Below are 27,866 nucleotides of genomic sequence, written 5' to 3'. Positions count from 1 at the left end.
CTGTACAGCATGTATACCCCATCTCTCGCCCAATGTCAGCTGGGATTGGCTCCAGCTCCCTGTGCGACCCTCAAGGGACAAGTGGTACAGATAATGGATGGATGGTTCCACTCTCTACTTGATTCAGCAAAAAAACATATAACACGAACCACTTTCCCATCAACAAATATTCTGCAGCGTCGTGCAGTAACAGCAAGAAGGAGGCAGGAAGCAGACAGCTTAGTATGTGATGAACTTTTATTGATTCACAGTAATGATGAATGAATGCATTGTGATTTGCTCTTTGACTGAAATTTGCTTCTGACTCAGCCAGTGTGTTTCCTCAATATCCAGAACTTTCCTCAACAGAGAAACCTAACAAAGCTTATCACTGTCATTCCTTATATTTGTTTTAAAACTACAAAATAAACATGGGCACAGATTCTTTTTAATAAAACCGCTGACAAGAAAGAAGAAAAACAAAACGCTCCCCGGTCGTTTGATGTCATGGTGTTTGCATCACAGCTAAAATCACATCACATGATAATATAATGTTTACTCTTTAGATGAGGTCAAAGTCCCTGAGAGCACAGCTTTCTATGACTACAGTTGTTGATCAGCACCACGTACGGCGCACACTCTCAGTGTTTTTAAAACAAGATAAAAGCGTAACTGGCCATAGTTAAAAAATACAGTAATATGATGAGAGTGGTGAGTATGAACCAACTTGAGCTATGGAATGTCATATCATTTTAAATAACACACAGAATAGACCATGGTAATATGTTAACATGAACTGTACACAAAAAGGTTTTATCAGCAAACACTCATTTTAGACTTTCAGTTCTCTCTACTGACATTTGAAACCACAGCCTTTCGTAACAGGGCTGACTCTGTCATTTTTCAAAAGCTACAACTCAAAATCACGTTGGCGAGTCAAAATCATAAAAGCCAATGAGGAGGAAGAGAATCTGCTCAAGGAATTAATTAAGTAGACACGAGTCTTTATGAGCGTCCTGGAAACTGGACATCGTCTTAACAGGTGTAACCGCCGAGACAATAAGTCAAACACGTCAAACACATTAATGGTGTAAAACAACATGATTAACACAAGTTCCATGCTGTAAAGAAAATGGACTTGCATCATGGTTTGGTCTGGTGTGAAAACACCCCCCCCCCCCTGACTTATTCAGCAAAGAAAGTGTAGAGAGGTACAGTCTAGCAGAGCATTGGTTAAAAAATAAGGCCACTGTTTACTGTGTTGAAGTGTGAACTGAGGAGTTTATTTTTTCTCGCACACAAACATGTTGTTCTCGTCGAGGAGCTGAAAATGCCAAGTTGTGGTCGTCGTATATGGCTGCCTACAAAAAGGCAGCGCTGGTTGTAAAAAAAAAAACTGCACGTCTGCATAAGTCTTTCTCCAAACGTCATCCCCGTCTTTCTTTCTGTCTTAACTTTCTCATCCTTTCTTTCCGTCGCCGCCTCCCTGGCTAAATCTCTCAGAATCTCTCTTGAAATCAGTTGTAGCAGTGAAGATGGGAATCCAGATTCTGGCCTTACGCAATTCCACATGTAACAATTCTATAGTGTTTCTTTATAAAGCACATGCTATGGCCCTAACCTTAACCGTAACCTTAAGTCTAACCCAAACAGACGTAATTAAAAGGCTTTTTATACGCTCTCAAAACCCAGCCTGCCTGCCGACCACAATACTGTGGTTTTGTCAGCATGGTTTCCCCTCCCTTCTGAGAGGCTGAGAGAGAAAAATCTGTACACTTACAGTTGTTTTAATCAGTTAAATAAAAAATAAAATGAAAATACTCATCTGCATTATGGGAACAATACTATATCCTCAAGCCACTGTATGAAATCACTTTTTTTTAACCCTGGTTAATTATGTAATAAAAACAAAAAAATATCCAGTATGGTTAATGAAATGCAAAATAACAAACTCGTTTCTGAGCATGCTGTGTGAGCGTGAACTCCATGAATAAATAAAGATACAGCATAAATAATACATTGAATATGAAAACTTAAAACTTATGAAAACACAAACCTTATATATTTTTTTGATGAACACCCTAAAAAGTCAATTTGGAAGCAAATGAAAAAAATCTGGGGCCAAAACTGGAATACTGATGTTTAAAAGATAAAGTGCTTTGTTCCATAAAAATCCTTTGATCTCTCTTTATCTACTCTAGATGAGAAGTGTGACGACACTTTTACAAAACAATGATTTTGTCATCAAAAAATAAAATACCTAAATAACTGTAAAAGAGAACTACCCAGAATGCATTGTACAACACTGTTCACCTGAAATGTAATGAGGTTAATATAGGACCATACAGTAATTTTTTTTAAAGAGCACCAACATTGAAGTGTGGTGTAAGAGCAGTTACAGGTGATCAAATAAGTAAAGAATTTGGGTAAAAAAATTACGAAAAAAAAGCCAATTTTTGCTACAAGTGCAATAAATTAACCTTTTGCTAAATAAATTACGCAAACTCATAATACAAATTTTTTTCTCAGCTTTTCTCTTTTGCGTAATGATGACATCCATTATCCCTGTGAAACATTAGTTACAGCAACATTAAGGTCTTTCATGCGTATACTTTTAAAATAACTAACTTAAGTTACTAGTAGTCCACTTTCACAAAAATCTGTATAGTTTGAAACAATATCCTATAGCTTCTTACATAACTAGAGTGAAAAACATGTGGCGCCATGCGGCCCCTGTCCCACTCTGTTTGTCATCGGCTGTTTGAGTTGAGTCTCTGCGATGGTCGCTGCTGTGATATGATGCTGTTATGAATATTTGTTTGTATCCACGTCTGCCAAGGAGATGCACAGGCACCATTTTAGCGTGTTCACTGTTACTGTGGGTGCTAAGGTCCCAAGAGCCAGGGCCCATTGACCTCAGCCCACCCTGAGTAGTCTCCAGGCCCCACTGGAAGGCCTCTGTACTGAGCCCCGGGGATGGGCTACACAAAGTTGTTGGTGATTTGCCTCTGGTGCTCAAACAGGTCTTCAATCTCCGCACTGTATGCATCACCTGCGGGGGGGGGACATATCAGTGACTACATTTACATGGACCCCAATATTCTGACTATTGACCTTATTCAGAATAAGAGATTATTTAGATTATGGTGTTTGTATGACTTGCTAATATTCCATTCATATTCCTGTTAACACGTTAGAGAGCATAGTCTGATTATGACTCGTGACATTACGTCCACTACGCCCTTATGCTCGAGGTTATTCCTCCAGGTTTAAAGCACCAACCCAGATAGTTTCATGTACAATCAATACTACAATGTACCATTTTGGGAGTTTTCTTTCGCAAAATGCTATGAAAACTCCAATAGGACTCAATAATGTGACATAGACGTAATGATGTCTACATAATGTGACCAGGTCGGAATCTTCCACATGTCTTGATTTGATTATTGTTTATTCCGGGGTTAATATCGGAATATGTAAACATAGTCAGTGACAAAAGAGGGGAGATATTAATATAAGGTGAGAAGGAGAAAATCAGTTTTCTGTGCTCACCTGCATGACATCCATACATGTAAGCTCTGTTGCCGTCGTATTTGCACCGACATCTCATGACGTTATTCATAAAGTCAGACTCAGCCATGTCCATCGAAGGGTTAACTTCCACCTGCAAAACAGAACAATCATACTGAGCCTGATTCATTACCACAAGGAGACGTTTCTGACCTTGTAACTTGCACTTGCGCGTTTCATGTGACAAATTTATTAGGAAACACGGACGATGCATCACTTTGTTGTTTAACATCTAATACTGCATGTTCAGCCGCTCACAGGCAAACAGGGAATAAGTCTCCTCTCTACACGCTGAGAAAACAATTTGATATAAACACCAGTTAGATGTAAAATGTTGAGAGGGCTCGCTATTAAACAGCGCTCATGGCTGGTATTGTGTTGATAGTCGACCCCTTTCTCATCTATAAAATGCTGAATGAGTTTTCCATACATTATTCCTATTTGTCAAGATAAATCCACGATACACTGCTTTCTCTCCCATGAACTCAACACTGGACGGATGCTCACTTGGTAGCTGAGCATACGGCCTGAATAACATGGTGGTAAAACACTTTTACCATGTGTTATGCAAAGCACAATTCATACTGGTTGATCTTTAAGGAAAAAGCCATTGTTAAATATTTTATAACTTATATGGAAACATGTAACAAAGACACTTCAGCCCACATGAAACATGATAACTGGCAGCGTCAGAAGTTACACAAGGTTGTGGTTGTACCACGATGAGGCCCCCAGCTTCTGCTCCTCACACTAAAGTACGTATGCGATAATAAGGACTGAATTGAAGTCTGTTGCAATAGACTTGTTATGCATGCATATATTTTTATGTCTGAAATTGGTCTTCTTTTCAGAGCAGCCATACACTGTACTAATAGTCTGTCATTTGAAGAGCAGCGCTATAACTGCTGATACAACCGTTCTCTTAATCCGGCCTGGTGATAATACTGAGAAGTCATTTACTCTAATAGCTGCTCTGTAAACTGCTACACCCACGTTAAGTACAGGTTACAAACAGCTACGGGGAGAAGGAACGCAAGCTACACTAAAAAAAGAGAGGAACATTTTTTTTTTTTGGAAGTTAGTGAATGCACAAAAACTGTCTCTTCATTTTTTTAGGTAAATTACAGTGCTGAAGTCGAGCGTCTGGGGCCTTTGCAGGGGGCTGGTTCAGTGGCAGAGTGTGTCGCTCAGTGGGAAAGTGGCAATAAAAATAAAAACAGGGTAGGAGGAATTCCTCGGTGGCAAATTAGCCGTTTCTAATGGAAGGGGGGGGTTGACTTGGTGCTGCTTGACTAAAGGGAGGCAATAGTTAATTTGGGTAATTGGTGTGTTTCATTAGCACTGGGTGGTTCAAGGGTAGGTCTGAGGAACCTATGCGTAAAGCCCGGGATCAGAAAAGTCAGGCATCATCTGTACTTTACTAGATAAATGAAATAACACAGCAGAGAGGAGGAGAGCTGCTCGGAAAGCTGTTTGTATTTTTCCAGTGCTGCAGCCCACATGAACACCCTGCCTGGTGGACGTTTCCCTCTCTCCTCAGATGACCCTGACCTTTTCACCTCCAGCACTTCGTCCAATTTCTACCTCTCGTTTATCTAAACACCATTTCTGCCCTCCTCTATCATTCATCCCATTTTTTCCGCCTCCACATTGTCCTGTAGCAATGTACCACTTTATAATTACACCCCGCTCGACCAGCTTAAAATACATCTTCTCGGCACTATGTGTTTATATATATGTGTGTGCCACATCTATTATGAGTAAATTAAATAAATCCATCTTCAATAGAGAGTATGAGGAGTGTAATTACTAAGACTGATCTCTCAGACAAACTGGGTAGTGAAGTTCTTTCACAGCTCGGGTATAATTGGCAGCATGCTAACATCTGAGGACTGCTGCATACCATGGTGGGTATGTAGAAGGAAATACATTACGGGGGATGGAGTCCTTGATGTGTTTAATCTAGTAGCCGCAGTGGCTCGACTGATTGACCCCAGGAATGACTGAGGCGACGAATGGCCATGAGGAAGTTTAACTTAAGAGCCCTTGAACTTCTTTCTCACCAACTAAAATCTCACAGGAAACATGTTAAACATTTTTGGACATATGTTATTAGACTTCTTGCTGAGAGTTAGATGAGAAGATTGATACCTTTCAAACCTGTATGCTAAATTTAAGACTAGCCAGAAGCCAGTTAGCTTAGCAGAAATGCAGCAAACATGGAGAGAAAGCTAGCTTAGCTCTGTATAAATACCAACGAATATATAATATGTATATATAAATAACAACTTGTTTGCTTAACCTGTACAAAAGTGTTATCATTTTTTTCAGAGGGTTTGTTTGACTACTGCTAGACTAGCTGCGGTCTGGACAGTTTCCCAAAATTTTCCGGAATATCATATTTTTGCGGAACATTTCCTTTCAGCCCCCTAGTACACTGTTTAAAAATTGTGAGAGTTAGCCCATGTGAGAAAGCTAGTGAGCATGTTGACGACGTTTCTAGTACGTAATGGAAAAATACAAATAACACTAAAATACAAAAGAGGTGCAGTGCACATAGAAGAGAAGGACAAAGATGTCAACTTGGAAAGCCCACAAGAAAAAAATGCCAAAGTATTCCTTTTAACACAAAGTTAATGACATTTGTTGATTGAATTTAACATCCAAATTACAAAAAAAGGGTAAATAAGTGACATGAAATGACTTCTGACCTGAAAGATGTAGTCTCCAGGCCGTACATCCGTCACATCAACCCACTGACAGTCGATGTCGTGGCGATAGGTATCCCAGCAGCCCACGGAAATGCCTTGGTCACCCATGTTATAGCAGGAGAACCGCTTCTGGACTCCTAACACACACACACACGCACACACACACCAACAACATTATCAATCACAACATCAGAGCTCATTTAACTTCCCAGTTATTTTTAAGAGCTTACTGAATCATGCTAGACGACATGTGAGCGCTGCTTCTTCACATGAGCTATTTCATCCATAATATAACAAGTAAATGGAGAATGAACAAACAACAACAGCTGCGATCTAATACATTAACCACAAAGTAAAACTCTAAATGGCTGTAGCTAGAATACTGATGTTAATTTCCTGTCACTAATAGGAAGGAGTACTTCACTGGGACTAATGAATAGTGGTGAACGTTACCATCGGGGCAATACGTGTCCTCCAGACAGAAACTGGCCTTGTGTCCCTCTGCAACCCTCGTGCCATTCAGAGTCAGCAGGTCGTAATGCGTGAACACCTCGATGCTGTGGTAGTGCCTGGGACGAAAGAGGATAAGTCAGTGTGTGTGTGTGTTTGTGTGTATGTCTGTAAGTGTGTGCATTTACACTAACTGAACACTGGCTCCCTATGGCTTGTAGCCTAATGACCTCACTGCTTGAACACGAGCGTGGGTGTCACCGCAACACCTCTCTTTTAGCGGCAGCTCGGTTTGCGCAGTGCACTCATGCTGGGTGAATGGAGGGCTTTGAAACACACATGCATGGCTCTGATGTGTTGTTGCAACAAGCTGGGGCGGACCTGACTGTGCGTGGGCCACCCTGTCCTTTGTATCATACCCAACCTGTGGTGACTGGATCGGCTCAACCGTCATTTCCATGGACACGCGCTCTGGCGTGGCTAATGAATCTGGAGAGATGACAACTCTGTTTGGAATCACCCGCAACTCACTGAGACACATCTCACACAGCCAAACACTGTGGGGCTTCAAATGACTCCTTCTTCTCTCATGACGACAGGCCTGAAAGTGCTCTCGTCATCTGACAAGAAACTGACTTACTGTGGAATAAACTGAGAGGCAGAGAGGAATGTGTTTGGAGTAGACCTGAGGACAATATGTCATCCTTTAAAAAACGAATGGATAAATGCTGATGAGGCCACGTGACAGACAAAGACCCTATGTTTAATGCCCATGTTGCTTGCTAGGTGCAGAACCCCTCGTCAATTCACATGAGCACAGTTGTAACGTGTTTTCGTTCCTGGTAGCAATTGAATCCAATTAAATTAAACATAACTCAAATTACCCAAAGTGGAAGGGGCTATGTCATTATTGCCCGTTTATGCAATTTTAAACCCAGAACAGGTGTTTGTCCAAATATTTTTGACTAAAAACCACAGCTCACCTGTGTCCAGGACACTCTGAACCACAGCTCTATCAAAAACACCACAAGAGTAACTGCACCATCCCACATAGAGCAATTATTTAAATGGTTGTTTTCACAGCAGCAGCCAAACCAAGCAAAAAACAACCTCCATAAACTCTATTGCGATGATATACCTGTGACACTGGTGCCATGTCCAGCTCTCTCTTGTAGCTTTGGGTCTGAAATCAGATCGACCCAGGTTCATGATGCGAGAAGAGAAGCGCAGCAGGCGTCGGTGGCCGTAAGGCCAGTTCATCCTGGCAGCAGACGAGGACAGACAGTTCTCCTCGTTGGCACAGGTCAGCAGGTGGAGAGGTCGGTCTTCCAAGTAGGCTGTCTCCTGGACCAGCTGGGCGTCCAGAACAAGGTCAGGCGCCGCTGAAGCAGGTCAGATGTGAGAGGTTACGTTAGGATTAAAACAGAACCAGTGGAGAAGTTTGGGAGCTTCAAGACAAAGGTATGACTTACTTTCCGAACAGCTGACCCCGGCAGCCTTAGTACCACCTCCGCGGGGACAGTGGACATGGTTGTTGCGACGACATTGCTGGATTGAAAGTTCTGTGCCCACACAGTGAGTTCCACTGAGGATCAACTCAGCGGCATTTGGGTCACCAGTCCAGTACCAGGTCTCCTGTCAAAGGGAAGGCGACATAGAAAGTTTGTTTGGTTTTCTATCAGTGAGTGAGTAGTGAGTAGCTCTTTGTCATATAGGGGCTGTGACTATGGATTGGTCTCCGCGTGTTGATTTGTTTAAACATCTGTTTGTTTATTCTGGAATCAATAACTCAGACACTGCTGATGGGATCTTGACAAATCTTGAACGATTGATGCCTCTGAACAAACTATTTTGACATTCTCAAAATTACACTAATTGGTTTGGAGGAGGGAGCACTCGCTGTCACGCTGTCAGTTATGGATGTTGTGTTGTTTAGGGGGGGGGGGGTTGTTACCTGATGAGCACTGGCAGCAAAGCCCAGGCCGAGCTGTCTGCACACCACCATGGCCTCGTTGATGCTCCAGTTCTCACTACAGACGGAGCCCCAGCGCTTGCGACCCCCAGCCTCCATCAACACCTCCACACGGCCCTCTGATGGGAGTCTACCACCAGCAAGCCGCACCTAGAAATCCATTAAATAAAAGGGATTAAATGGATGATGCATTATCAATAACACCTCATATGTGTATGACTTGTGATGATGTAGTGTCCATACCAGGTTCTCTATGCCGGTCTTAGGGATGTTGCAGCGTACTGAGGCATCCTGGGTATGCTTGAACGTCCATGGCTGGACTTCCTGGAAGTAGCAGTCTAGGATGGAGCGTTCTGAGCCCATACACTGGACACTGTTCATATGGATCGGTCCGGTACCTGAAGGAGGAGGAGGAGGAGGAGATGTGGTAGACTGAAAGACAATGGTGGCAAAAATATGCAGGGGGAGCACAGGAGGCCACCCACTGTATCTATAACGTCATTGGTCGACTTTATCACACAGAGAAACACCCACACATACAAGTCAGGCTCTGCATTCCCTTCACTCGAATGAGCTTTCTCCGCTTTAGCGTCAATCCGACAATGAAAAGTTCCTATCTGTCTTGACAAAATGCTCCTGCAAGCCAAGCAGCAGCACCAGCATCTACTTTGGGCATCTGTCACACATCATTACCACCATTCTGTTGCTTTTGGCATAACAACAACAGCAACAACACTGTGTGTAGTCCACCAGCCTGAGTGAACAAATAAGGCCAAATCTGCATCTACAAAATAAGAGACTTTAACTAGTTTGGGTTTGTTGTTTAAAACCAGATAATTTCGGAACAACAACAAACACTAGTGTGGGGGGGGAAAACAGCTTAAGATTCTCTGAAAGCAAACAGATGATGGCGGAGTGACAAAACACAGAACAAACTATGGCTGCAGTGTTTTCTTAAAACAAAAGACGCAAACTGCAAAGCTAGAAGTTGGGTAGTATTGAAATAAACAACCAAAACCACAAAAACCGGGGGAAAGAGAGAAAACCCAACAAAGACGGCTGAAGAGGAAGTTGATTGAAATGGTGGAGACCAAACTGCAGCCTAACCCAATCCGTCTCTGTGTTGGTTTTGGTAGATTGAAGGCCTGCTCCCATGCTGGTCACCATGTGTGGGTTCATACATATGAAAATGACACATCTAAACCACTTCTGCCTCTATCTGCATGGCGGAGGCCGCAAACTAGATCCAAACTCCCACTGTTTAAGTTATCAAGACAAACATGGGGCCCGGTGGAGGGACGCTCGAAATGAACAGTGACACGTTGTATTTAAACCTTCGTTTGGGAAATCCACGAAAGCCTGAAATCAATTCCAAGAAACCGGCCACACACACACACACACACACACACACACACACACACACACACACACACACACTTTACATGCACTGAAACACACACACATTCAGGGTGTTTCAGTCTCTAATGCATGTATAGTGCACTGTATGTCTATGTGCTTTACACAAAATTACACAGTGAAATAACAATCTTGGTCAAGCAAGGAAATAGAAACATTGTCCCTGTAATTTAAAACACTGATGGTGATGATGGGAGCATCGGCAGATGGAGTCTGAGCAAAGATTTGAATATTTTCTTCCCTTTGATTCTCCATGAACATCAATTTCCCAAACGATCGAACATTAAAAAAAAAAACGACGACAGCAGATACAACTATGAGAGCTATAACGAGAAGCTATGTAAATGTGGTGTCTTAAATTTAGTCTTTACAAGAAATAGGCTGAGCTTGATCACCGTGTAATTTGAATTGGCAGATGCCACAGATCATTTGGACAAATTAGGAAATTCTTCTTGAGGGATGGAAACAGAGTAACGTCGGTCACATTCTTGTTGAGAATAGCACAAATAGTTGGTTAGTGGTTACAAGGGAAACCCTCTTCTTTTCCTCTCTGAAATTACACTCTCTTTTAGGCACATTAATATAGTGTGTGTCGTGTTTTTCTTTCCATGCAATGTCTCTTTCTACGCCTCCAACAAAAAAAACCGTCTTGTCATCAGTTAGAGCTGCGTCTCAGCCAATTACGAAATCATGTTGAGTTTGTAAATAGATGCGTCTGCCCCTGGGTTTTATTTTTAAATGGTAGAAGCCAATCTGCATCAAAATATTGTTTCTTTTTTAAAAACTGATTAACAAGTTACAAGCTGTGTTTGTGCAACAAATCTGATTAGTGAGACCACATTCGAAGTCTCTGATTGGCAGACTGTCTACCACCTTTATCACATTCGCTCATCATAAATAATTCAACTATCTCCTGTCAGGTCCTGTTGTTAGAGAGACGGCTGCCTGACAGATTAGACAGAAATCATGTTTCTTCCTCACGTGCCTACAGAAAGCAAGTACCACAGTGTCCATCTTATCCAAAAAAGAGAAATAGTGATTTCAAAACAATGATTTTGAAGAGAATTAAATGATTAACTATGAACACACAAATGGCACATTTGCACAAAACAACATTTTAAACAATCCCCTCTTTCAGGACATCTTTCTCAGTGAGGTTTGGCTCCATCAAAGAGTCTAACTTGGGCCGTTTCCAGCGACATATAAGCCTGTGTTTATGTGGCCTTCAGAGCGCATGGAAAATTATACATCCCGGTAAAATGTCAAACAGAGTCGTGTTATAGAAAAGGAAGCTGTGAGACGACTTTGAAGTCTGATCGTCCTGCGACGGCTGAGTGTATGAGAGACAAGAGTTTGTATGCACATGCATGTGAAGTTTAGCTAGGGCCCTATTTTAATCGTGCAAATACAAAGCGGTAGGTCATAGGCGCACAGACTGAGTGCACCTGCTATTTTTGGTTTATGCTTGTGCATCAGCGTAAAGTGCAAACAGGCCTGGTTAAGGGGGATATTGATCAGTGGGTGTGGTTATAAGTATATGTTTCTTGCGTTAATTAGTACAATGATGATAGAAAATTATATAATAGTTTGGTCATGCAGTAAGATTGCATCAATCTGAAGTGACTTCAGTCATAATTCTAATGTATTTCACTTTGTAAATAGTTATATAATTTCTTATATGTGACAGAAGCAGTAATTGCTTGGTAATAAATGTCAAGAATACAACATGAACAGTCAAAACAGTGCAGTTCTCCCTCTACGTCAATGACTGCAGCTCACATACTGCACTACATCCCTGCTGACCTCTCACATCATGGACACAACCTGTTCCAAGTCGTCCCCTCTAGTTGGCGCTACAGAACAATGTTCGCCAGATCAACCAGACACAAGAATGTATACATCATTCTAACTATAAATATTAGTAATTTTTTTATCCACATTCAACTTTTTAATACAAATTTAAATGCATCTACTGGTTGGAGAATTAAAATCGTTCATTCACATTTTAAGCATCGTTTCCCCAAGTTTCTACTTTGCTAACAAAATCACCAAAGTGTCAGTTACCTCAGATGCCTGAGACATCCTCGACACATATTCCACTAAAATATTTCAGTTTAATTTGAGTGTCAAGGGCAAGAGGATGTCAAGTGTTCAGAGCTCTGTCTGCACAGTAACTAGAACAGGGCCCCAAGTGAGTGTATGAGTGAATCGCCCACTCAGGACACATGGTATAGGAAACCTGCATGTCCAGGGGTGAGACAGGAAAAGTGGAGGCTAAACCTGCCACTTGTCAAACCAAACCTAAACTGCAGAGCCACATCTAAATGTTATAATTCTGAGTTTTTATTATATACATGTAGTCCACTCAGACACACACACACACACACACACACACACACACACACACACACACACACACACACACACACACACACACACACACACACACACACACACACACACACACACACACACACACAATCATGAAACTGCAGCTCTGTGGTTCCAACCTGCCACAAACCTATTCTAGGTAGAAGATTGAAAGCTTCTTGGCTTCTCCTGACAATTATACACGTCAGACTCAGACGGTTCCACGATGAACCTGAACCCTGATCCAACGACTGAAGGTGCTGATTGAAACCAGACGTGAATGGGTGTGAAGTCCCTAAACTACATGTTAATTCTGTTGGATTCATCGAAAAGAAAAGGTAGCATGACTGACATCATCTACAGAAAACACAAGTAAGGAGGATAAAAGGAAATAGTAAACTAATCCAACACACACAAAAATATCCTATTCATGATCAACTGAGCAGCTAAACCAGCAGACTGTCCTCCCACATTTCATCTCGATCAGCACGATTAGAGACTACACTCTGGCCGGAGGCTTGGGGAAGCCGTTCTCACAGCTCGACAGGGTGGGGACGCTACTGGTGCAGCTGGATACAGACTGAACCTGTGCTTCACCGAAAGCTGGAAGTTTGAAACTGAAAGAAAAAGACCGCAGCACTCAGCGAGTGAATGAAAAGCTCGCTTGAAGCTTGCGAGATTATGTCCGTGGCTTAAGTTACCAAACCACCATATAAATCACCGCGGCTTATAGTATTACACTTTGTGTGTGAGTGTGTATGTGTGCACATGTGCATGGTGTTAGTGCAGCTGGTAGTCCTGGCACAGTGGGAGATACTGGAATCAACACATTTGCAGCTTCACAAGGTGACACACATCGAAAGATTGACACGCGAGTGCATATCAGATCGGGGCAGACAGGTGTGGCGTCTCAGAGGAGCAAACGACTGGGAAAGTCTCCCTGCCTCTGGAGAACCGTGACGCACGATAAACACATTCAAACATCCAAACCACAGACTCAAAACAACAAGATAAAAACGTGGAGCTTTTCACAATTTCCAGATTGAGTTGCGTCTCTGTCTCTCACCTTGGCCCATGAAGGCTCCTTGCAGGGCGTCCTTGGCCGAACCAAAGCCCAGTTCTCTGCACACCACACTGGCTGCAGTGCGCTCCCACATATGGTCCACGATGGTCCCCCATTTACCGTCTCGGAGCACCTCCACACGACCCTCGCCCAGCCTGGGGCCCGCCTTCAGACGCACAGGCTGTACAGAGCAGCAAAGGGAAAATATCTCAGTTAATAATTCAGTTTTTTGACACACTGTATTGTGTTGTGCTTGTGTGGGCCCGACTTTGATAATCTTACCACAGCTGGATAAGGGGCCTGGGGTCGTCCTGAGGACATGCGGGCAAACTGGGGTCCAGGTACACACTTGATGACTGCATGTCTCCCGCTCTTACAAGGGGTGGGACTGCGGGGGATTGACAGCTGAGCATGACACTCAGATAAGGTGTTCTCCGTACCAAGACAGTGAACCTTCTCTACCCAGAATCCCTTCTTCTTTGCCATGACGCTCAATCTGGAAAAAAGAGGAGAAAGTAGGTCTTTGGAACTATATACTTAAGGTCCCCTTGTTTAATGACTTAAATACTAATGCTATGCTATGCTAATGCTACGACTTGTTGAATTTGTTCCCCAGGACGCTCAGTACGAATGTTTTGGAATGGAGGCTCTCTGTCCAGACGAGCACTGGTAGATGCATGCATGTCAGATCACTTGATTTACATCATGCTGAATTATGGAATTATTGCTCCGTAACGCCAGACATATTACTTCTCCAACTTTAATTAGCAGCAATCAAAGTTTGAGTAAAAAAACGTCATTACTTAGTGTTAAGTAAGATTTAACTCAGCGATTCTACCTCATCAGGCCTGTTGATTAGATCTGATTGTCTTTGCTGGTAACACAAAGAAAATACCTCAAAACTTTCATCACAGTTTGATTCTAATGTTTCTAACCTCTGACTTTTTTTGCCCATGTCGGATCTCATCACTCACAGCAAGAAGCTGAATGAGAAAATAGACTTTTAAGGCCTTTGAAGTTTAACTATACACGTGGACCAGTATCTCACAGTTATAAAACGGTCGAATGAGGCCGTGAAAACATTTTATTACCTCGTTGAAGGATCTGCCACCTTGGTATCCCATATTTTCCTGTGAGAGAGTTAAAGAACAGAGATAGATGTTAGTTTTATCAGGTCTGTGTATTTGCAAAGATACCGAGACACACGCAAATCACTGTGAGGTGAGCTGGGAGAACGATTTCTACAGACATAGGTAGAGACTGTAAAATATACTGTCACATCTGCTTTTTTATATGGAACCTGCCCCAGTGAGTAGTAGCACAAACACACTTACTGGCTTAAAATACAGCTCAGACATTAGGTTTATCTAAAATAAAATTAATCATACCGCTCCAAATATAACTTCTTTGTATAAACCAGAATGAGTTGGTATAGCTGTAGGAAGAATGCATTTCTCTCGTTTCCTTCCGGCAGTTTCCTGTCTGTCTTTCTTTCTTTACAGCTTCAGCAGTGTATATTTCCATCTGGAATGTGGGCTGCTTGCTATTTACTGTGTTTATGTTTAGGGTAAATGGACAGTGTATCATATGTTCCTGAGCCATAGGGCAACAGCACTTCCTGTAACCACCAACATAAGGACAAGTGTTCAAACAGGAATGTAAGGACTATAAAAGGATTTTAGAAAAACCCCCACAAGATATTTTTTGTAACTAAGTTGTTAACCTTCAAAGACACGCATAGTCCCCAAAAAATCATAACATTCAACATCACTGATGTACAACATTTCTGGGAAAACAGGGTTTGACCAAGCACAGTGTACAAACAAAAACTCTGGCACGCCGCTGCGCCGCGCATCTGAGAGAGAATGCCAGAACCAAATAGACGCTCATGCACAGAGTCGTCTGGCTGCCTCGAGAGAGCGACGGAGAGGAAAGCCTTCTGTTCTCTTGGCAGACACGCAGAGCAGATGTGCCAGCTCGTGCCAGGACATCCACAAAATCCACTGCAAAGAGCACGCACCAACATTCACATGAATTACTGCAAAACACTCAGAGATACACACACACACACACATCTCTCAGTTTAATTTCTATGGAGCTGTGGTGGCAAAAGTACACACATTCCTTACTCAAGTAGAAGTACAGACACTAGTGTTAGAAATGACTCAAGTAAAAGTATAAGTACTGATTCAACCTCTTTAGTCAAGTAAAAGTATTAAAGTACAGGCTCTGAAACGTACTCAAAAAAGTATATAAGTAATAAGTTCCCCTCTGAAAGCCATTTTGTAACTTAAACCACTACTACTTCAAATAAAATATAAAAACAATAGACTTTACACTGGTTAAAGCAAGAAAAGATTTGTGAGCATTAAAAATGGTCTTGGAGGAAATGTGAACGATGTATTGAATGAAGTATTCTTAGTTTAAATAAGGCCAAGGATGGAGGATGTGTTTTTGCTCTGCTGTTGTCGATGTTATCAGCGATGTTGGCTTATTCTTCACCTTCTTCCATGTTGTTTACGCTGCGTTACTTATGTTGTGTGTTATATTCACTGATAGATATACAACAAGGAATTGTTTTTTCTGTGTTATTTTCCATTCAGTTTAAAATGTGTCTCTGTGTTGGGAAGGCTGCACTCGATGACACAAGATTTAAAAAAACTCCTCAAATGCATCAAAATGAAAATAACGAGCCTGTTTTGAAAATGTAAGCAGAAGAAAGTACAGATATTTGTGTTAAAATGTAGAGAGTAAAAGTTAAAAGTTGTAGTAAAGTACCGATACCTGAAAAATCCACTTAAATACAGTAACAGAGTATTTGTACTTTGTTACTTCCCACCTCTGATCCCAGCTGGGAAATGCTCTAATGGTTTTCTGCCTTTTTTGGCTACAGCGAAGAAATGTTCATTAAAACATGCCCCATGTATGAAAGCGGAGACGGGTCAATATTTGTATTTCTGACACGAGCTCTCGGCATTCCCGTTACGTTAGAGCAGGGAACATTAAAAACAAACTGGTCCTCAGTGTTGGAATCAAGAGCAGCATTGTTATGGACGTGATGCGATGTGGACGGTTGTGTGAAGTCACGGGCTGCTGAGTGTACACTTTCCAAAATCAGGTAACGACTTGTTTGCTGATGCTGCGAGGAGTCAGTGGACCAGAAGAGACCTCTCCTCCAAATATTAGTATTTGGCACGGAAAAAAAATACTTTATGTGACTGAGTTTTAGAAAACGAGTTCACCTTCATTCCAGCCATATTTGTGCAAACCTGCAGATGCTATTTTCAAATAGACTTAAGGTCATTTCTTTGGCCCATTTGCAACACAAATACACCTCTGAGTGTTTAAATCAGGAACATGTGTGGATGAAATCTATGGCTACTTTTCAAAGTTATTTTAACTGTTTGACTTGATGAGGCAGAAAAAAAGTCACGTAATTTTAAAACACGTTCATGGCTCCAAATAAAGCAATGACACGAGACCTGCTGTAAACTGCCTCTGACACATTGTATAGAATGTAACGCTTATTTTTTACAGTGTCTTGTAAAGTATATTAAATGTTTCTACCATGTGGATCTGCAGGGGCATGTCATCGGGGGACAGAAACACACACACACACACACACACACACACACACACACACACACACACACACACACACACACACACACACACACACACACACACACACACACAGAGACACATATTCCCATAAGGCAAACATGTCTGTGACTTGTTTGTGACCTCCCCTCAGACCAATGAGCAAACCATTTTCCCTCTTCAGAAACCAACAGGACTAAGCAGTCTATAAATGAAACCTTCAGCTCTTTCATTTGACTCGATCACAGTACTGCATCTTACCGTTGAACTTCATTAAATAACAATAAAATGCAGAAATCTCACCTTTTTAACACATAAAATCCCTTCATGTATAAATAGGTCCTTCTCTAAGTTACAAAGGCTATATGACTATTACCATACCAGAGGAAGTAGCTGTGGTGTGAACAGTATGAGAGGATTTCTGCTGATGCAGTGAATCGTCAGCCACAGAATTAGTTTGTTTTGCTGCTGCGTAGCATTCATCAGTCATGCTTAACCAAACACTGAATCCGGCACTTGTTGTGGAGCCAAGAGAACAGAGGCTTAAGTCAGGGAGTCCCACCCGCCTGTTAGAAGACAAGCATTACACCACTGTGTGTGTTTTATCACACTCACTCTGCCAACTGCTGTTACTTCTAGATCTTCTTTAAGATCGTTTTAATGATCGTTTTAATGGTAAAAAATAAAGACATGCTTGATAATGCTCTTAAAATCACCTATAGAAAAATCAGGGTGCACATATTGAATATAATTTCCATTGCAAACATAAACTCTTGAGATTTTATAATCACTCAGTGGAAATCATGATCACATCAACATTTGCTTTGAGGTATTTTTGCCACAAGGAGGCCTTGTTTACTGTAAACTGTGGTGAACAATATCTTCTTGCAGCAGAAAACACAACATGTTTTGGATGCTATTAGGGTCTTATCAGTGGTTTTTTTTATCAAAATCATATATAATTTAATATAATCTTGTATTATAATTTGGTCCTTTTAAAAACATTGTTATATGTTGCAATGAGAATTGGTGAAATCCTTTTATACCCTTTACTAAGGGTCCTCAACAAATGATTAGATTTTAAATTAGATTTGTCATTAAAACGAAGGTGCATGTAATATATTATTTCCTCATATAGAGCATATTGAAGATTATATGAAATATTTTTGTATATTGTATCTATGAAAAGGATCTTGCATGTCGAATAGTTGCGAAATATTCCAGACCAGAGTGAACTGATAAAAATCTCTTGAACTCAGTTTTAAGGCTGGCTTCCACAGTTTGTTCCAAACCACAAAAATGGCCACTGGCATGCATTTAGAAATTATATGATTGGGGATTAAATTAGAGAGAAGGTCAGTGAGGAAGATCACACAGACATCAGACAGGAAAACCAGACTTGGTCACACAAAATGTCACCCAAAAGCCTGGAAATGATACCCTCACAGGAAGATTTCAGCTGAAACATAATTAAACATAAAATGCCGGGTTAAGTCCCCAAATCACCACGGTGACAGAGGAAGACAGACAGCTGCTGACACAGCGGGGCCACGCTGCAAACTGCTGCTGTAATTGGACATATTTCACAAGAGCAAGCAAAAATCTGGCTCGTGTGACTGCTGCTCCTGTTCTCGCTCTCTCTCTCTCTCTCTCCTTCGCCCCTTGCTCCTCTTATCCTCTTCCTCCTCGTGCACTAACTCTGTCTTATACTCTCTCACAGCTATAATTGGGGGTGTTTTTTCACTCTCAGCAGAAACCCTGGAGAGCCTTGGTCCTGACCAACCTGTAATTACAGCATCTTCAGAGTCTCATCCAAGAGACACGGGGAGCCAAGAGACATGGCAATGATCTGGGATTTCTAAGAATGGACTGAGAGACTTGGAGCAAGGTGGAGAAACATGGGGGAGTGTCTGTGGCTGAATTTGGTCAAATCGTGTAACACAATCCGGAGCTGTTTTGGCAAAAGTGGACAATGTTACATGAAAACTGATCATTATGTTGTTTCTGTGTCCGAAAGCACTCACTGATCACTATATAGAGAGCTCGCCATATTGTAGTGGTTTCTGAATGTTTAGTGAAGTTTTTTATAGCATATATAGTGGTAGACTGTTTCCCATAATGCATCATGAAAAACAGTGGACAACCAATGGTCACTAACCGAGCAGTATCTACCATCATGCATTGCGCTCGTGGTGGAGAGACGAGAGGAGCAGCAGGAAAAGCCCGACCTGTCTTATAAATGTAAATATGAGCAAGGCGGCGCATCGCAGCACAAACTGAGGGAAACAAGTTTATTTCTACATTTAAAGATGGCCATTCTTGTTTTTTTTTTTCCATTAAAGTATTAATACTGTGTAAAACAAACATTTTAAATTTACTGTGGGATTTTCTACCATTGTCGTACGTCATAATCCGACAACGGCGTCATTACCGACACAGAGAAAATGCGCAGAGTAGCGTCCGAAAGCATTTTTTTTTCTTTTCCCGATGAGCTTACTATATAGTTCTCTATATAGAATTGACTATATCGTGAAGTAGGTAATAGTGAGTGATTGGGTGATATCGGACACAGCCTATGATTTTGTTCACATTTAAACCTTCAAGTAACCATAATTCCACAGATGAATCAGAATGAGCCGTTTTTTCAAATTCTCCTCTGGTCGCTAATGTCAGTTTAAATAAACATCCCACTTTATCCTGACTTTACAAACCAGAAGCTGTAAAGTAACTGAAGTATATTCTGAGGCATGTCTACACCTTGAACCAGTCTGGGGTCAAAAACATGCAGTGAGAGAGAACAGATTTGCGTCTGTGGAAAACAAAAACAGTTACGGATTTGGAAACAAACACATCATTGTGGTTCAGGCTTCAGCAAAACAAAAGGTCACACCCGGGACGGGCAAACCAAGAGTATCAAATCACAACCGTCACAACCCTGCAGGCGTCACACCAAGACCTTCAGGCTGCCGCAGCCCTCTCTTTCTCTTCATGGTGAGCAGCCAAACCTCTTGTGATGCAGCATAGACTGTGAATAAAGATGGACGACATGACTGCTGCCAAGAAGTGAAGCCAAAGTGTCTCGATCACCGCCTGGTGACTGGCTGGAGTATAGGTCAACAACCTTGCCTCCTCCGTGTTAATAGATGGGGCATGGACCAAACTAAAAAGTAAAAGTACGAGTCATGTACATTTTTATCGAAGATGTTTTTTGTCTTTATCTCAGCCAAGGATATGATGTTTTCACCCTGTCTCTTTGTTGGTTGTTTGGTTTGTATGTTTGTTTGTGAGCAAGATTACACATAAACAGCTGAATGTATTTCCACGATACTTGGTGGAAGGATGCAGTATGGGTCAGGGTAGAATCCATTACATTCTTGTGCGGGTCTGGATTACTTTCATCTAACATTGCGAGATAGGTGTTTCTCAATATTTTCACCATTTTCTCAGGGGGATAATCCATAGATCTTGATGAAAAGATTCAGGTACAGCTTGACTGAATCAGTTGGACCTTTGCGGCGGTATGCGCTCTACTGATTGTCATTCTAGTTGTATGTTATCTTACTGATATGTTCCGTTGCTCATTTTTCTGGTACGTTTGGTTTTAATTAGTTATTCGATGCTTTAAAAATGTGGTAAAAACGTCATGTTTGACGGTTAAGATTGACATGTGATTGGTGTAGTGTAACGGCGGGACTTTGCTGCTGTGGCTCCATCCCCTAATAGCTACTGCACGAACTCTGGCTACAAATGTGCAAGATGGCAGCGTATCCGGGATATTTGGGCTTCATTTATGGATAGTGGGATGAAGTGGAGATGTGTCATCCGTCTTTATATACAGTCTTTGTGTTGTAGTCATCCAAATCTACCCATGTAACTCGTCACTTAACTGTCACTACTGCTCCTGCACTGTAATTGAAAATCAATGCGAGGCATGAGAAGGGTCACACCCCTGCAATGCGGGGAAACCTTGTTCTAATAAATGATCCAGTGCCGACTGTGTACAGAGTCAGGCCCGGCTGTTCAACGACAGCTCACTCTGAGGACCTTTTATTGCTGAAGATATGATGCCCGATGATGTCCTCCTCAAACAATAGAATCCAGTTATAGCTTCACCGTGTTCCCAATAACATCCAGTTCAATGGAGATAGCTTAACTCAAGGGCAATGCAGAAATACTTTAAGTGAGTGTGTGCACTCCAACGGGGGCAGTTTGTAAAGTCATTAAAAAGTTAGAAAAGTCTATAAAACAAATAATTTACCCCCTCAGCGGTTACAGCGCTTCAGTAGCACAAGGAATCTAGCACCTAGAGTACAGAGCAGATGTTGCGGTCTGTCCTCAGTTGAGTCAGAGGAACTCAGGCCAAGAGAGGGAAGGAATGACTGAACTGTGAATCACCTATGGCCGGCGGCTCTCCGGGAGGAACAAAATCCAACTGGGTTCCCCTTCCACTGAGGACAGCGAATGTTCCGACACTATTTATTCTCATAATAGCAATGGAGTAATTCTCAGCTAATGTGTGGTCCTTCCTGTGGTGTATGAGCAGAGCCTTCCCCAAAACCACTGACAATGTTTTTCTTTCTTTTTTCTTTAGCAGTGAAAAGGAGAGGAAATGTAGGTTAGTGTCAGAGCGGTAAAAGGAGACACCTAAGTACAATGTATTATGTGTCACTGTTTGTACATGGAGGCCAAGTGTACGTGCTAGAGATATCGAACCTTAACACTTTAAAAAAAAGGTAAAGTTTGACATTTTGAAAAATATATTTATTTGGTTTCCTGTCAAGAGTTAGATGAAACGAGTGACCCCATATTTCTCGGTGCTGCAGCTGGAACTAGCAGCTGGCTTAGTCTAGAAAATAGACTACATCCAAAGGTGACAAAATCGACCTATCAGGCCTATTTCTTGGCTTTATGCTAAAGTAAGCAAACTGCCACTGGTTCCAGCGACATATTTACCATACAGGCATCAGAGTAGCGTCTTCTCATCTAACTCTTGGAAAGAAGCAAACTAGTTTTCAAACTGTCAAAATGTTCTCTGAACCGAAATATGTGTGTAGCTTTGAGTATCAAAGAATGTGCCACAGGTACAGAAACTTAGGCTAATGGACAATTAAATAGATTATTCCCTGGTTTTAATCACCTTTTCCCTAATGTACGAGTGTTTTATTCAGAAAGGTTTTGCAATTACGTGACACAGCACGCCACAGGCTTTTAGAATAAATGTGAAGAGATGCAGAGCTCAAGCCTCAGGCCAACAAAACCGGTCGCTTCACACAGATCCTCATCCCACTCTCCAATAGCTAACCGTCGCACACATGGTATTGATGGGACAGTTAAAGTACAATCACCAGCTGATATTACACCTCGGTATTGGACAAAAAAAAAAATTAAAGTGAGGCTGTTTGTCTGAGACCTGCAACCTGAAGATAGCATCGGAGAGACACAGGGAACGAGAGTGAGCAAGAGGCAATGAGGTGAGGAGAGTTGATTTGCCTAGAGAGAGGAGGAGACGAAGGGCAGCGGAGAGGGGACAGGGATCCCTTTATCATCATCCTGAGGATGAGGAGGGGAGGGGGAGTAAAGCAGGACACGGAGGAGAAGTAGCTGGGCGAAGAAGATAAGGCAAACAAAATGCCTTTATTCAACCGGGCTCTTAACAGGATGCCACTGTGGTTGTGTTCTTTCTTTCGTGAATGTGTTTTTATTCATTTAACAAGGGGCTGAATGGCAGAGCAAATGCTTCCATTCTGAAAATACAGTCAAGGGCAACATGGTTTGTAATTCAATACCTCCAGTTCATAAAAAGCAACTGCAGGGGGAATTCACACTCACTTGTATGTTCTAACGTTGTGTTGCGTGGCCTCTGGAAAGCCAAGCATCCCGCACACGACCCGGCTGCTGTTGAGACTCCAACCCTGGTCACAGACCTGCCTCCATCTCCCAGCATGCCTCACTTCCACCACACCCTCTGTGATCAGGTTCTTCTTCTTGGTAGCCATGAGGATGGGACGAAGACGGACCTCCTCGATTCGCACCTTGCCCTTGAGGGAGAAACACATCGCATCCACTGTTACATGTCTGTGTAAGAATAACACAGAGACGGATCAAAAGTAAACTGGTGTACCTGGTGCTGGTGGTGTCTCTGGAACCGTGGGACCTCATACTGATGTCCGTTTCCATAGTGGCCGTATCCTGGATGCCTGCGGGTGGCCACTTGTCCCTGCCACTGAGGGGCGGGGCTGCCGTTGGGCCTGGTGGCAGCAGTGTAGCCTCTACTGGCCGTCTGGTTCAGGCTGCGCTCGGGCGTGCACACCACCCCCAAGTCTTCGGAGTGCTTACAGTCGTTCACCCCCCAGCCGTTGTGTTTGCAGTCCTTTAGGGACTTCTCCGAGCCTTCACAGCGAACATTATCCATCCATATTGGGCCTTGTGAAAGAATAAACAATTCATTACCCCCTTCATTGTAATTTTTTATTGATTGTCCAATAGACAGTCAGGCCAATGCATCTGCACAAGGGGCTGGAATCAGTTCCTAAACACCCAACACTTGACTTTTACTGGCACGCTGATTTAGGGTTGCACCTTTGCGGCGTGTTTAGCAGTAGATACACAGTATATTACAAAGCAGGGTGCTGTAGATCCTACTCCTTAAATCCACTCAACCTTCTCTTTAATTTGGATTTAAAAGCAGCAGTAAAGAATGTCCATAAACCACAGCAAGTGTTGCACAACTCTGGCAGAGTGAATGCTGTCATTATTCTAGAACAAATGCCCTTTTTCGGCCCATATATTTGCTCTGCCAGCCTGCCAGGCGACCTTAACAAGATGTAGACTCCAATCCCACTACAAGTTATCTTTGTCACTTTATGATGTTAGTTATTTTGGATGTCTAAATTGGTGGTCTTTTCATGAAGCCGTGCACTTAATGAGTTGTGGTGCACGTACGCTGCAGCATGGAGGTTTGGGAGGAGATTAAATGGTCGTGTGTGGATGCCTACCGCTGAGTCTAAGCCTTAAATCTGTTAAATGACTATGTTAATCTGATGGGCCTCCTCCAGAGCAGACATTTTAACTTGTAATAGCAGGAAAAGCACAGGTGAAATTAATACTACGCAGATGGCTGTGTTCCAATCATGGACTGTATATAAAAATGGACGACGTGTCCCAACCTCCTCCCGTTGTATGAAAATGAAGTTAAGAGGCACCATCTTTTACTCTAGTCTGAGAAGTAGTTTGACCAATCATATTGAGCAGGCTTTGGTCGCTCATATGTAATAGTGACCTTTGACCTTCCATCAGTAACATTGGGTTTATTTGTCATTTAGATACAGGAAGTGCTCTCTCACCCTCTCCTTCTCCGTACTTGGCGCTGTGGGCCCATGTTATGCCGCTCTGGAAGCCCAGCTCTTGGCACACCACGTTGGCCAGCTTGATGTTGACCTCGTCGTCGCACACGGTGCCCCACGTGTTGTTGTGCAGCACCTCCACGCGGCCCTCGTTCGGCTCCCGCGCAAAGTTGCCCGCCAGGCGCACTTTGGCGGCGGGCGCACGTGGCGACCTGCGCTGAGGCGAGGTTGCCGGGCGAGGATCTGCGCGCGCAGGACCACACAGGGAGAGCAGAGCGAGCAGGAGGAGGAAGAAGCTGAGGAAGAGGGTGTGGGTCATCCTGACTGAGAGGAGGGGGCCTGCAGGTAGAGATCTTCATTAGTTTATTCTACTTATTATTAATTACACGATTGTATTATTTATTTGTCACCAGTTTACTCAATTAATATATTAATTAACCAAGCAAGCAAGCAGCCTATTTAAAGCCAAAGTTCATGCATTTTAAATACATCCTGTACAAAGTGCTGCCCACAAGAAAACAAATGGTTAAAACACAGAAAGAGGTACATAAATAATGATGGTAATATTAATAATATTAGAAATAAACCACAAGTAAATTCAGGAATATACCTTTTGAGAAAGTATGTTTTTAGTTGAGACTACAGCCTTATTTCCTCTGGCAATACATTCCAGAGCTTTATTGGGGCCCTGAGGGCAAACACTTTGTCCCCCTTAGTTTTCAGCCTCGATTCAGGAGGCGACAGCAGAACCTTGACTAAAACTATAATGCTTGAAGGGAAAGTAATTCTTTTTAACCCATCCAGAGTAAAGTAATTCCTTTTAACACGAGTCCACAACAGTCAGCCATGGACCAATGGTGACATCCTCTGGACAAAAAAGTTCAGGTAGTCTACTCTGCACCAGAAAACATCCTGATGTGTGCTCCGTGCTCTTCACAAGAAACCAATGAGGTCCTGAAAACACGAGGCTATCGATAAAAACTCAGAGGGATGCCTGACTTGTGTCGTATTCCAGCATAAATCGCACAATGACGCAGTGGAAGCCCATAAAATCAAACTCTTTTCTCTCTTGTCAACCGGAGGCACAGTGTATAATTTCACCCGCTCGAGTTTGTTATGCAATTCACATGAATAAACATCCCCCAAGGCAAACTAACCAGACAGAAACATGAAGGCAGTGTTTTAACTTGGGGCGAACAAGTGTCGCAGCCAAACTAGAGGGCAGCGGTGGAGACAGATGCTGATACACCATGACACTGCAGGCCGCAGGACGACACTATACTGAGCACAAAATATATATACACAGAAATCTCATTTTTCCACTGTGGGGGATGAAATTACAAAGGGACAAACAAACAACAAGCAGCTGCAGCAACTACATTGAATAAATCACAGTAGCTTCTATTCCATGATACTTGCACTTTATATATTTACTGCTTAATTCAGTGTTAAAACAAACTTTAAATTCTAATTTGTTCTAAATGCTTGAATTCTTTGGTTTACAGCTAACAACTTTAAACATGATTATAATTATCATGAGAGGAGGAAAGCAACATGTGCCTACAACCTCTTAAAACACCTGTTACATACATTTGTATTTAAATAATAAAAAACACAGTAAATAAAAATAACTGATAAAAATCAAACTCTAGTTTTTCCTTCAGCAGAAGTTAAAGTGAAAGTCAGCTCACCTGGCTGGCAGCAGATGTTCGCAGTGCAGGACGTCACTGCCTAGGGGAGAGTGACTGAGTGAAGGAGTGTGTCTACTAAATGCTCTCCTTAGTCAATCCTCCCTTCCTCCCTCCTTCTCCCTGCCTCCCTCCCTGCCTCCCTCCCTGCCTCCCTCCCTCCTCCTGTGCTCTCGTTCCCTCGAGGACTCTTTTGCTTTTACAGGAGTATTGACTTAATTAACACGCTACATACGTAAATCTGATTTATTAGATAAAGCAACAACAAAGGTCCTGTGAGATCTAAAAGTATAAAAGTCGTAGGTTCTCTCCCTTGATGGGAAACTTGCAATTTTGACTCATTCTGTTTCTTTCTTTTGAGATTTCTTGTTAAATTGTGGATGAAAACTTTTGTCAGATGACGTCTTTAAATGAAACGAGTGAATGTTTCAAGATGTTTAGTACCCCAGGACGTCAAACACACTTGTATCCATTTAATTTCATCGAAATCAAATCCTGTGTTTTACTCTGGGCTTCTCCGCACTGCTCTTCTCTGATAGGCTGAAGAGGCTTTACACAATTGCGCCGCTTCGGGTTAAACGTGTGTAAATGTAACCCACAGGAAGGACTCTGCTTCCAGAATAGGTTCAAACATCAAGTTCCAAGTGTCTTAAAGAAGCTCCCTGTACCACAGGGTAGATATTTCCTTGTTGAGATGGCCGCAAACCACTGACTCTAAAAAAGGCCCAGCCTCACCGTAGCTATGGTGAACGTGACTTATGAGAACATGCCTTTACCACCCCTGCCCAGGTTTATGTTACTACAGTATAACGTGTCATTATGGTATAGAAAGCATAAAGATTTAACTCATCAGTGTAGATTCGGATTTAAAAGATGAGGGAAGAGTCCTGTTCACGGCCGAGGTCACTTCAGTGCTCGGCCCTCATCCCGCTCAGGTTCCTGCTCAGGCCTTTCTACATGTTCCAAACTTGTTTATTTATGTTTTGAGCCATTTCAGGAGGATTTGGGACCAATTTAGCAACATGGACATTTTGGGCCTCGGGTTGTTGTGTTGATAAACTGTACTTCAGTTGTTCAAGTAAACCTCAGCGGGTACCTTTTTCTGGGCAGCGCAGGTTATTCATAGGCATGAAAAATTACAGTAGTGACCGGGGAGGTAGCAACCAAAACATCGACTAACACCGTAATAACATTTTGTATTCTGATTTCCAAAAGGGTGAAAAAAAAATTACATTGCACATACTGTAACGTTTGAAAGTGGTCTCAGACTTTTGGACCCCCTTGCTAAACGCTTTTGAAGCTGTAATTGGTGCAACTGGGTGGCGAGATGGTGGTCCCTCCCTGAGTTGTAAACCCCGAACAGGAAGAGCAGACCCCCTATTAGCCGGTCCAAATCAGAGGGATCTCCAAGGCTGACGGGGAGAGGAAAGAGAGAGGTGAGGAGGGAGGAGAAAGGGAAAGTGAAAAAAGGGGCTGCTGAGGTTAAAAATACAAACATCATTGCTATGTGCTGTGTGTGACATCCCTCCATTATACCTTGTGATGCACTGTTGCATATCAGACTAATTAAACTAGACTAGACAGGTGTCCCTGCCTATGTGCCAATACTTAATAGCTCAGTGTGTGTGTGTGTGTGTGTGTGTGAGAGAGAGAGAGAGAGAGAGAGTGTGTTATAGAGTATCTGAGCAAGCCAGCTCTCGCTCT

General features: G+C 42.4%; 1 protein-coding gene across 1 annotated transcript; it reads right to left on the bottom strand.

Annotated features, from left to right (window-relative positions):
* Positions 1 to 219: 219 nt before the first annotated feature.
* On the bottom strand, positions 220 to 26,216 carry loxl4 (lysyl oxidase-like 4). The gene is made up of 15 exons (XM_035172846.2): positions 26,166 to 26,216; positions 24,475 to 24,813; positions 23,253 to 23,554; positions 22,961 to 23,169; positions 14,623 to 14,661; positions 13,814 to 14,027; positions 13,535 to 13,712; positions 8,926 to 9,080; positions 8,665 to 8,832; positions 8,183 to 8,345; positions 7,849 to 8,092; positions 6,714 to 6,829; positions 6,261 to 6,397; positions 3,532 to 3,643; positions 220 to 3,031 (listed from the first exon to the last, which is right to left on the bottom strand). Exons 2-15 carry the CDS (start codon positions 24,791 to 24,793, stop codon positions 2,961 to 2,963), a joined length of 2,427 nt encoding a protein of 808 aa, XP_035028737.1. The 5' UTR covers positions 24,794 to 24,813; positions 26,166 to 26,216; the 3' UTR covers positions 220 to 2,960.
* Between the last annotated feature and the right edge of the window lie 1,650 nt (positions 26,217 to 27,866).

The sequence above is a fragment of the Hippoglossus stenolepis genome, chromosome 12 (genome assembly GCF_022539355.2).
Source record: "Hippoglossus stenolepis isolate QCI-W04-F060 chromosome 12, HSTE1.2, whole genome shotgun sequence".
NCBI classification, from domain to species: Eukaryota; Metazoa; Chordata; class Actinopteri; order Pleuronectiformes; family Pleuronectidae; genus Hippoglossus; species Hippoglossus stenolepis.
This window is presented reverse-complemented; position numbering and strand designations above follow the sequence as displayed.

Bases quoted from the DNA above. Each gene is read 5' to 3' on its own strand.
- loxl4 (XM_035172846.2), bottom strand. From the start codon at position 24,793: ATGACCCACACCCTCTTCCTCAGCTTCTTCCTCCTCCTGCTCGCTCTG. The intron at 23,555-24,474 runs GTGAGAGAGCAC...TTCTTTCACAAG, and splicing joins CAAGTACGGAGAAGGAGAGG to GCCCAATATGGATGGATAAT. The intron at 9,081-13,534 runs GTGAGAGACAGA...CTCCTCCTTCAG, and splicing joins AGGAGCCTTCATGGGCCAAG to GTACCGGACCGATCCATATG.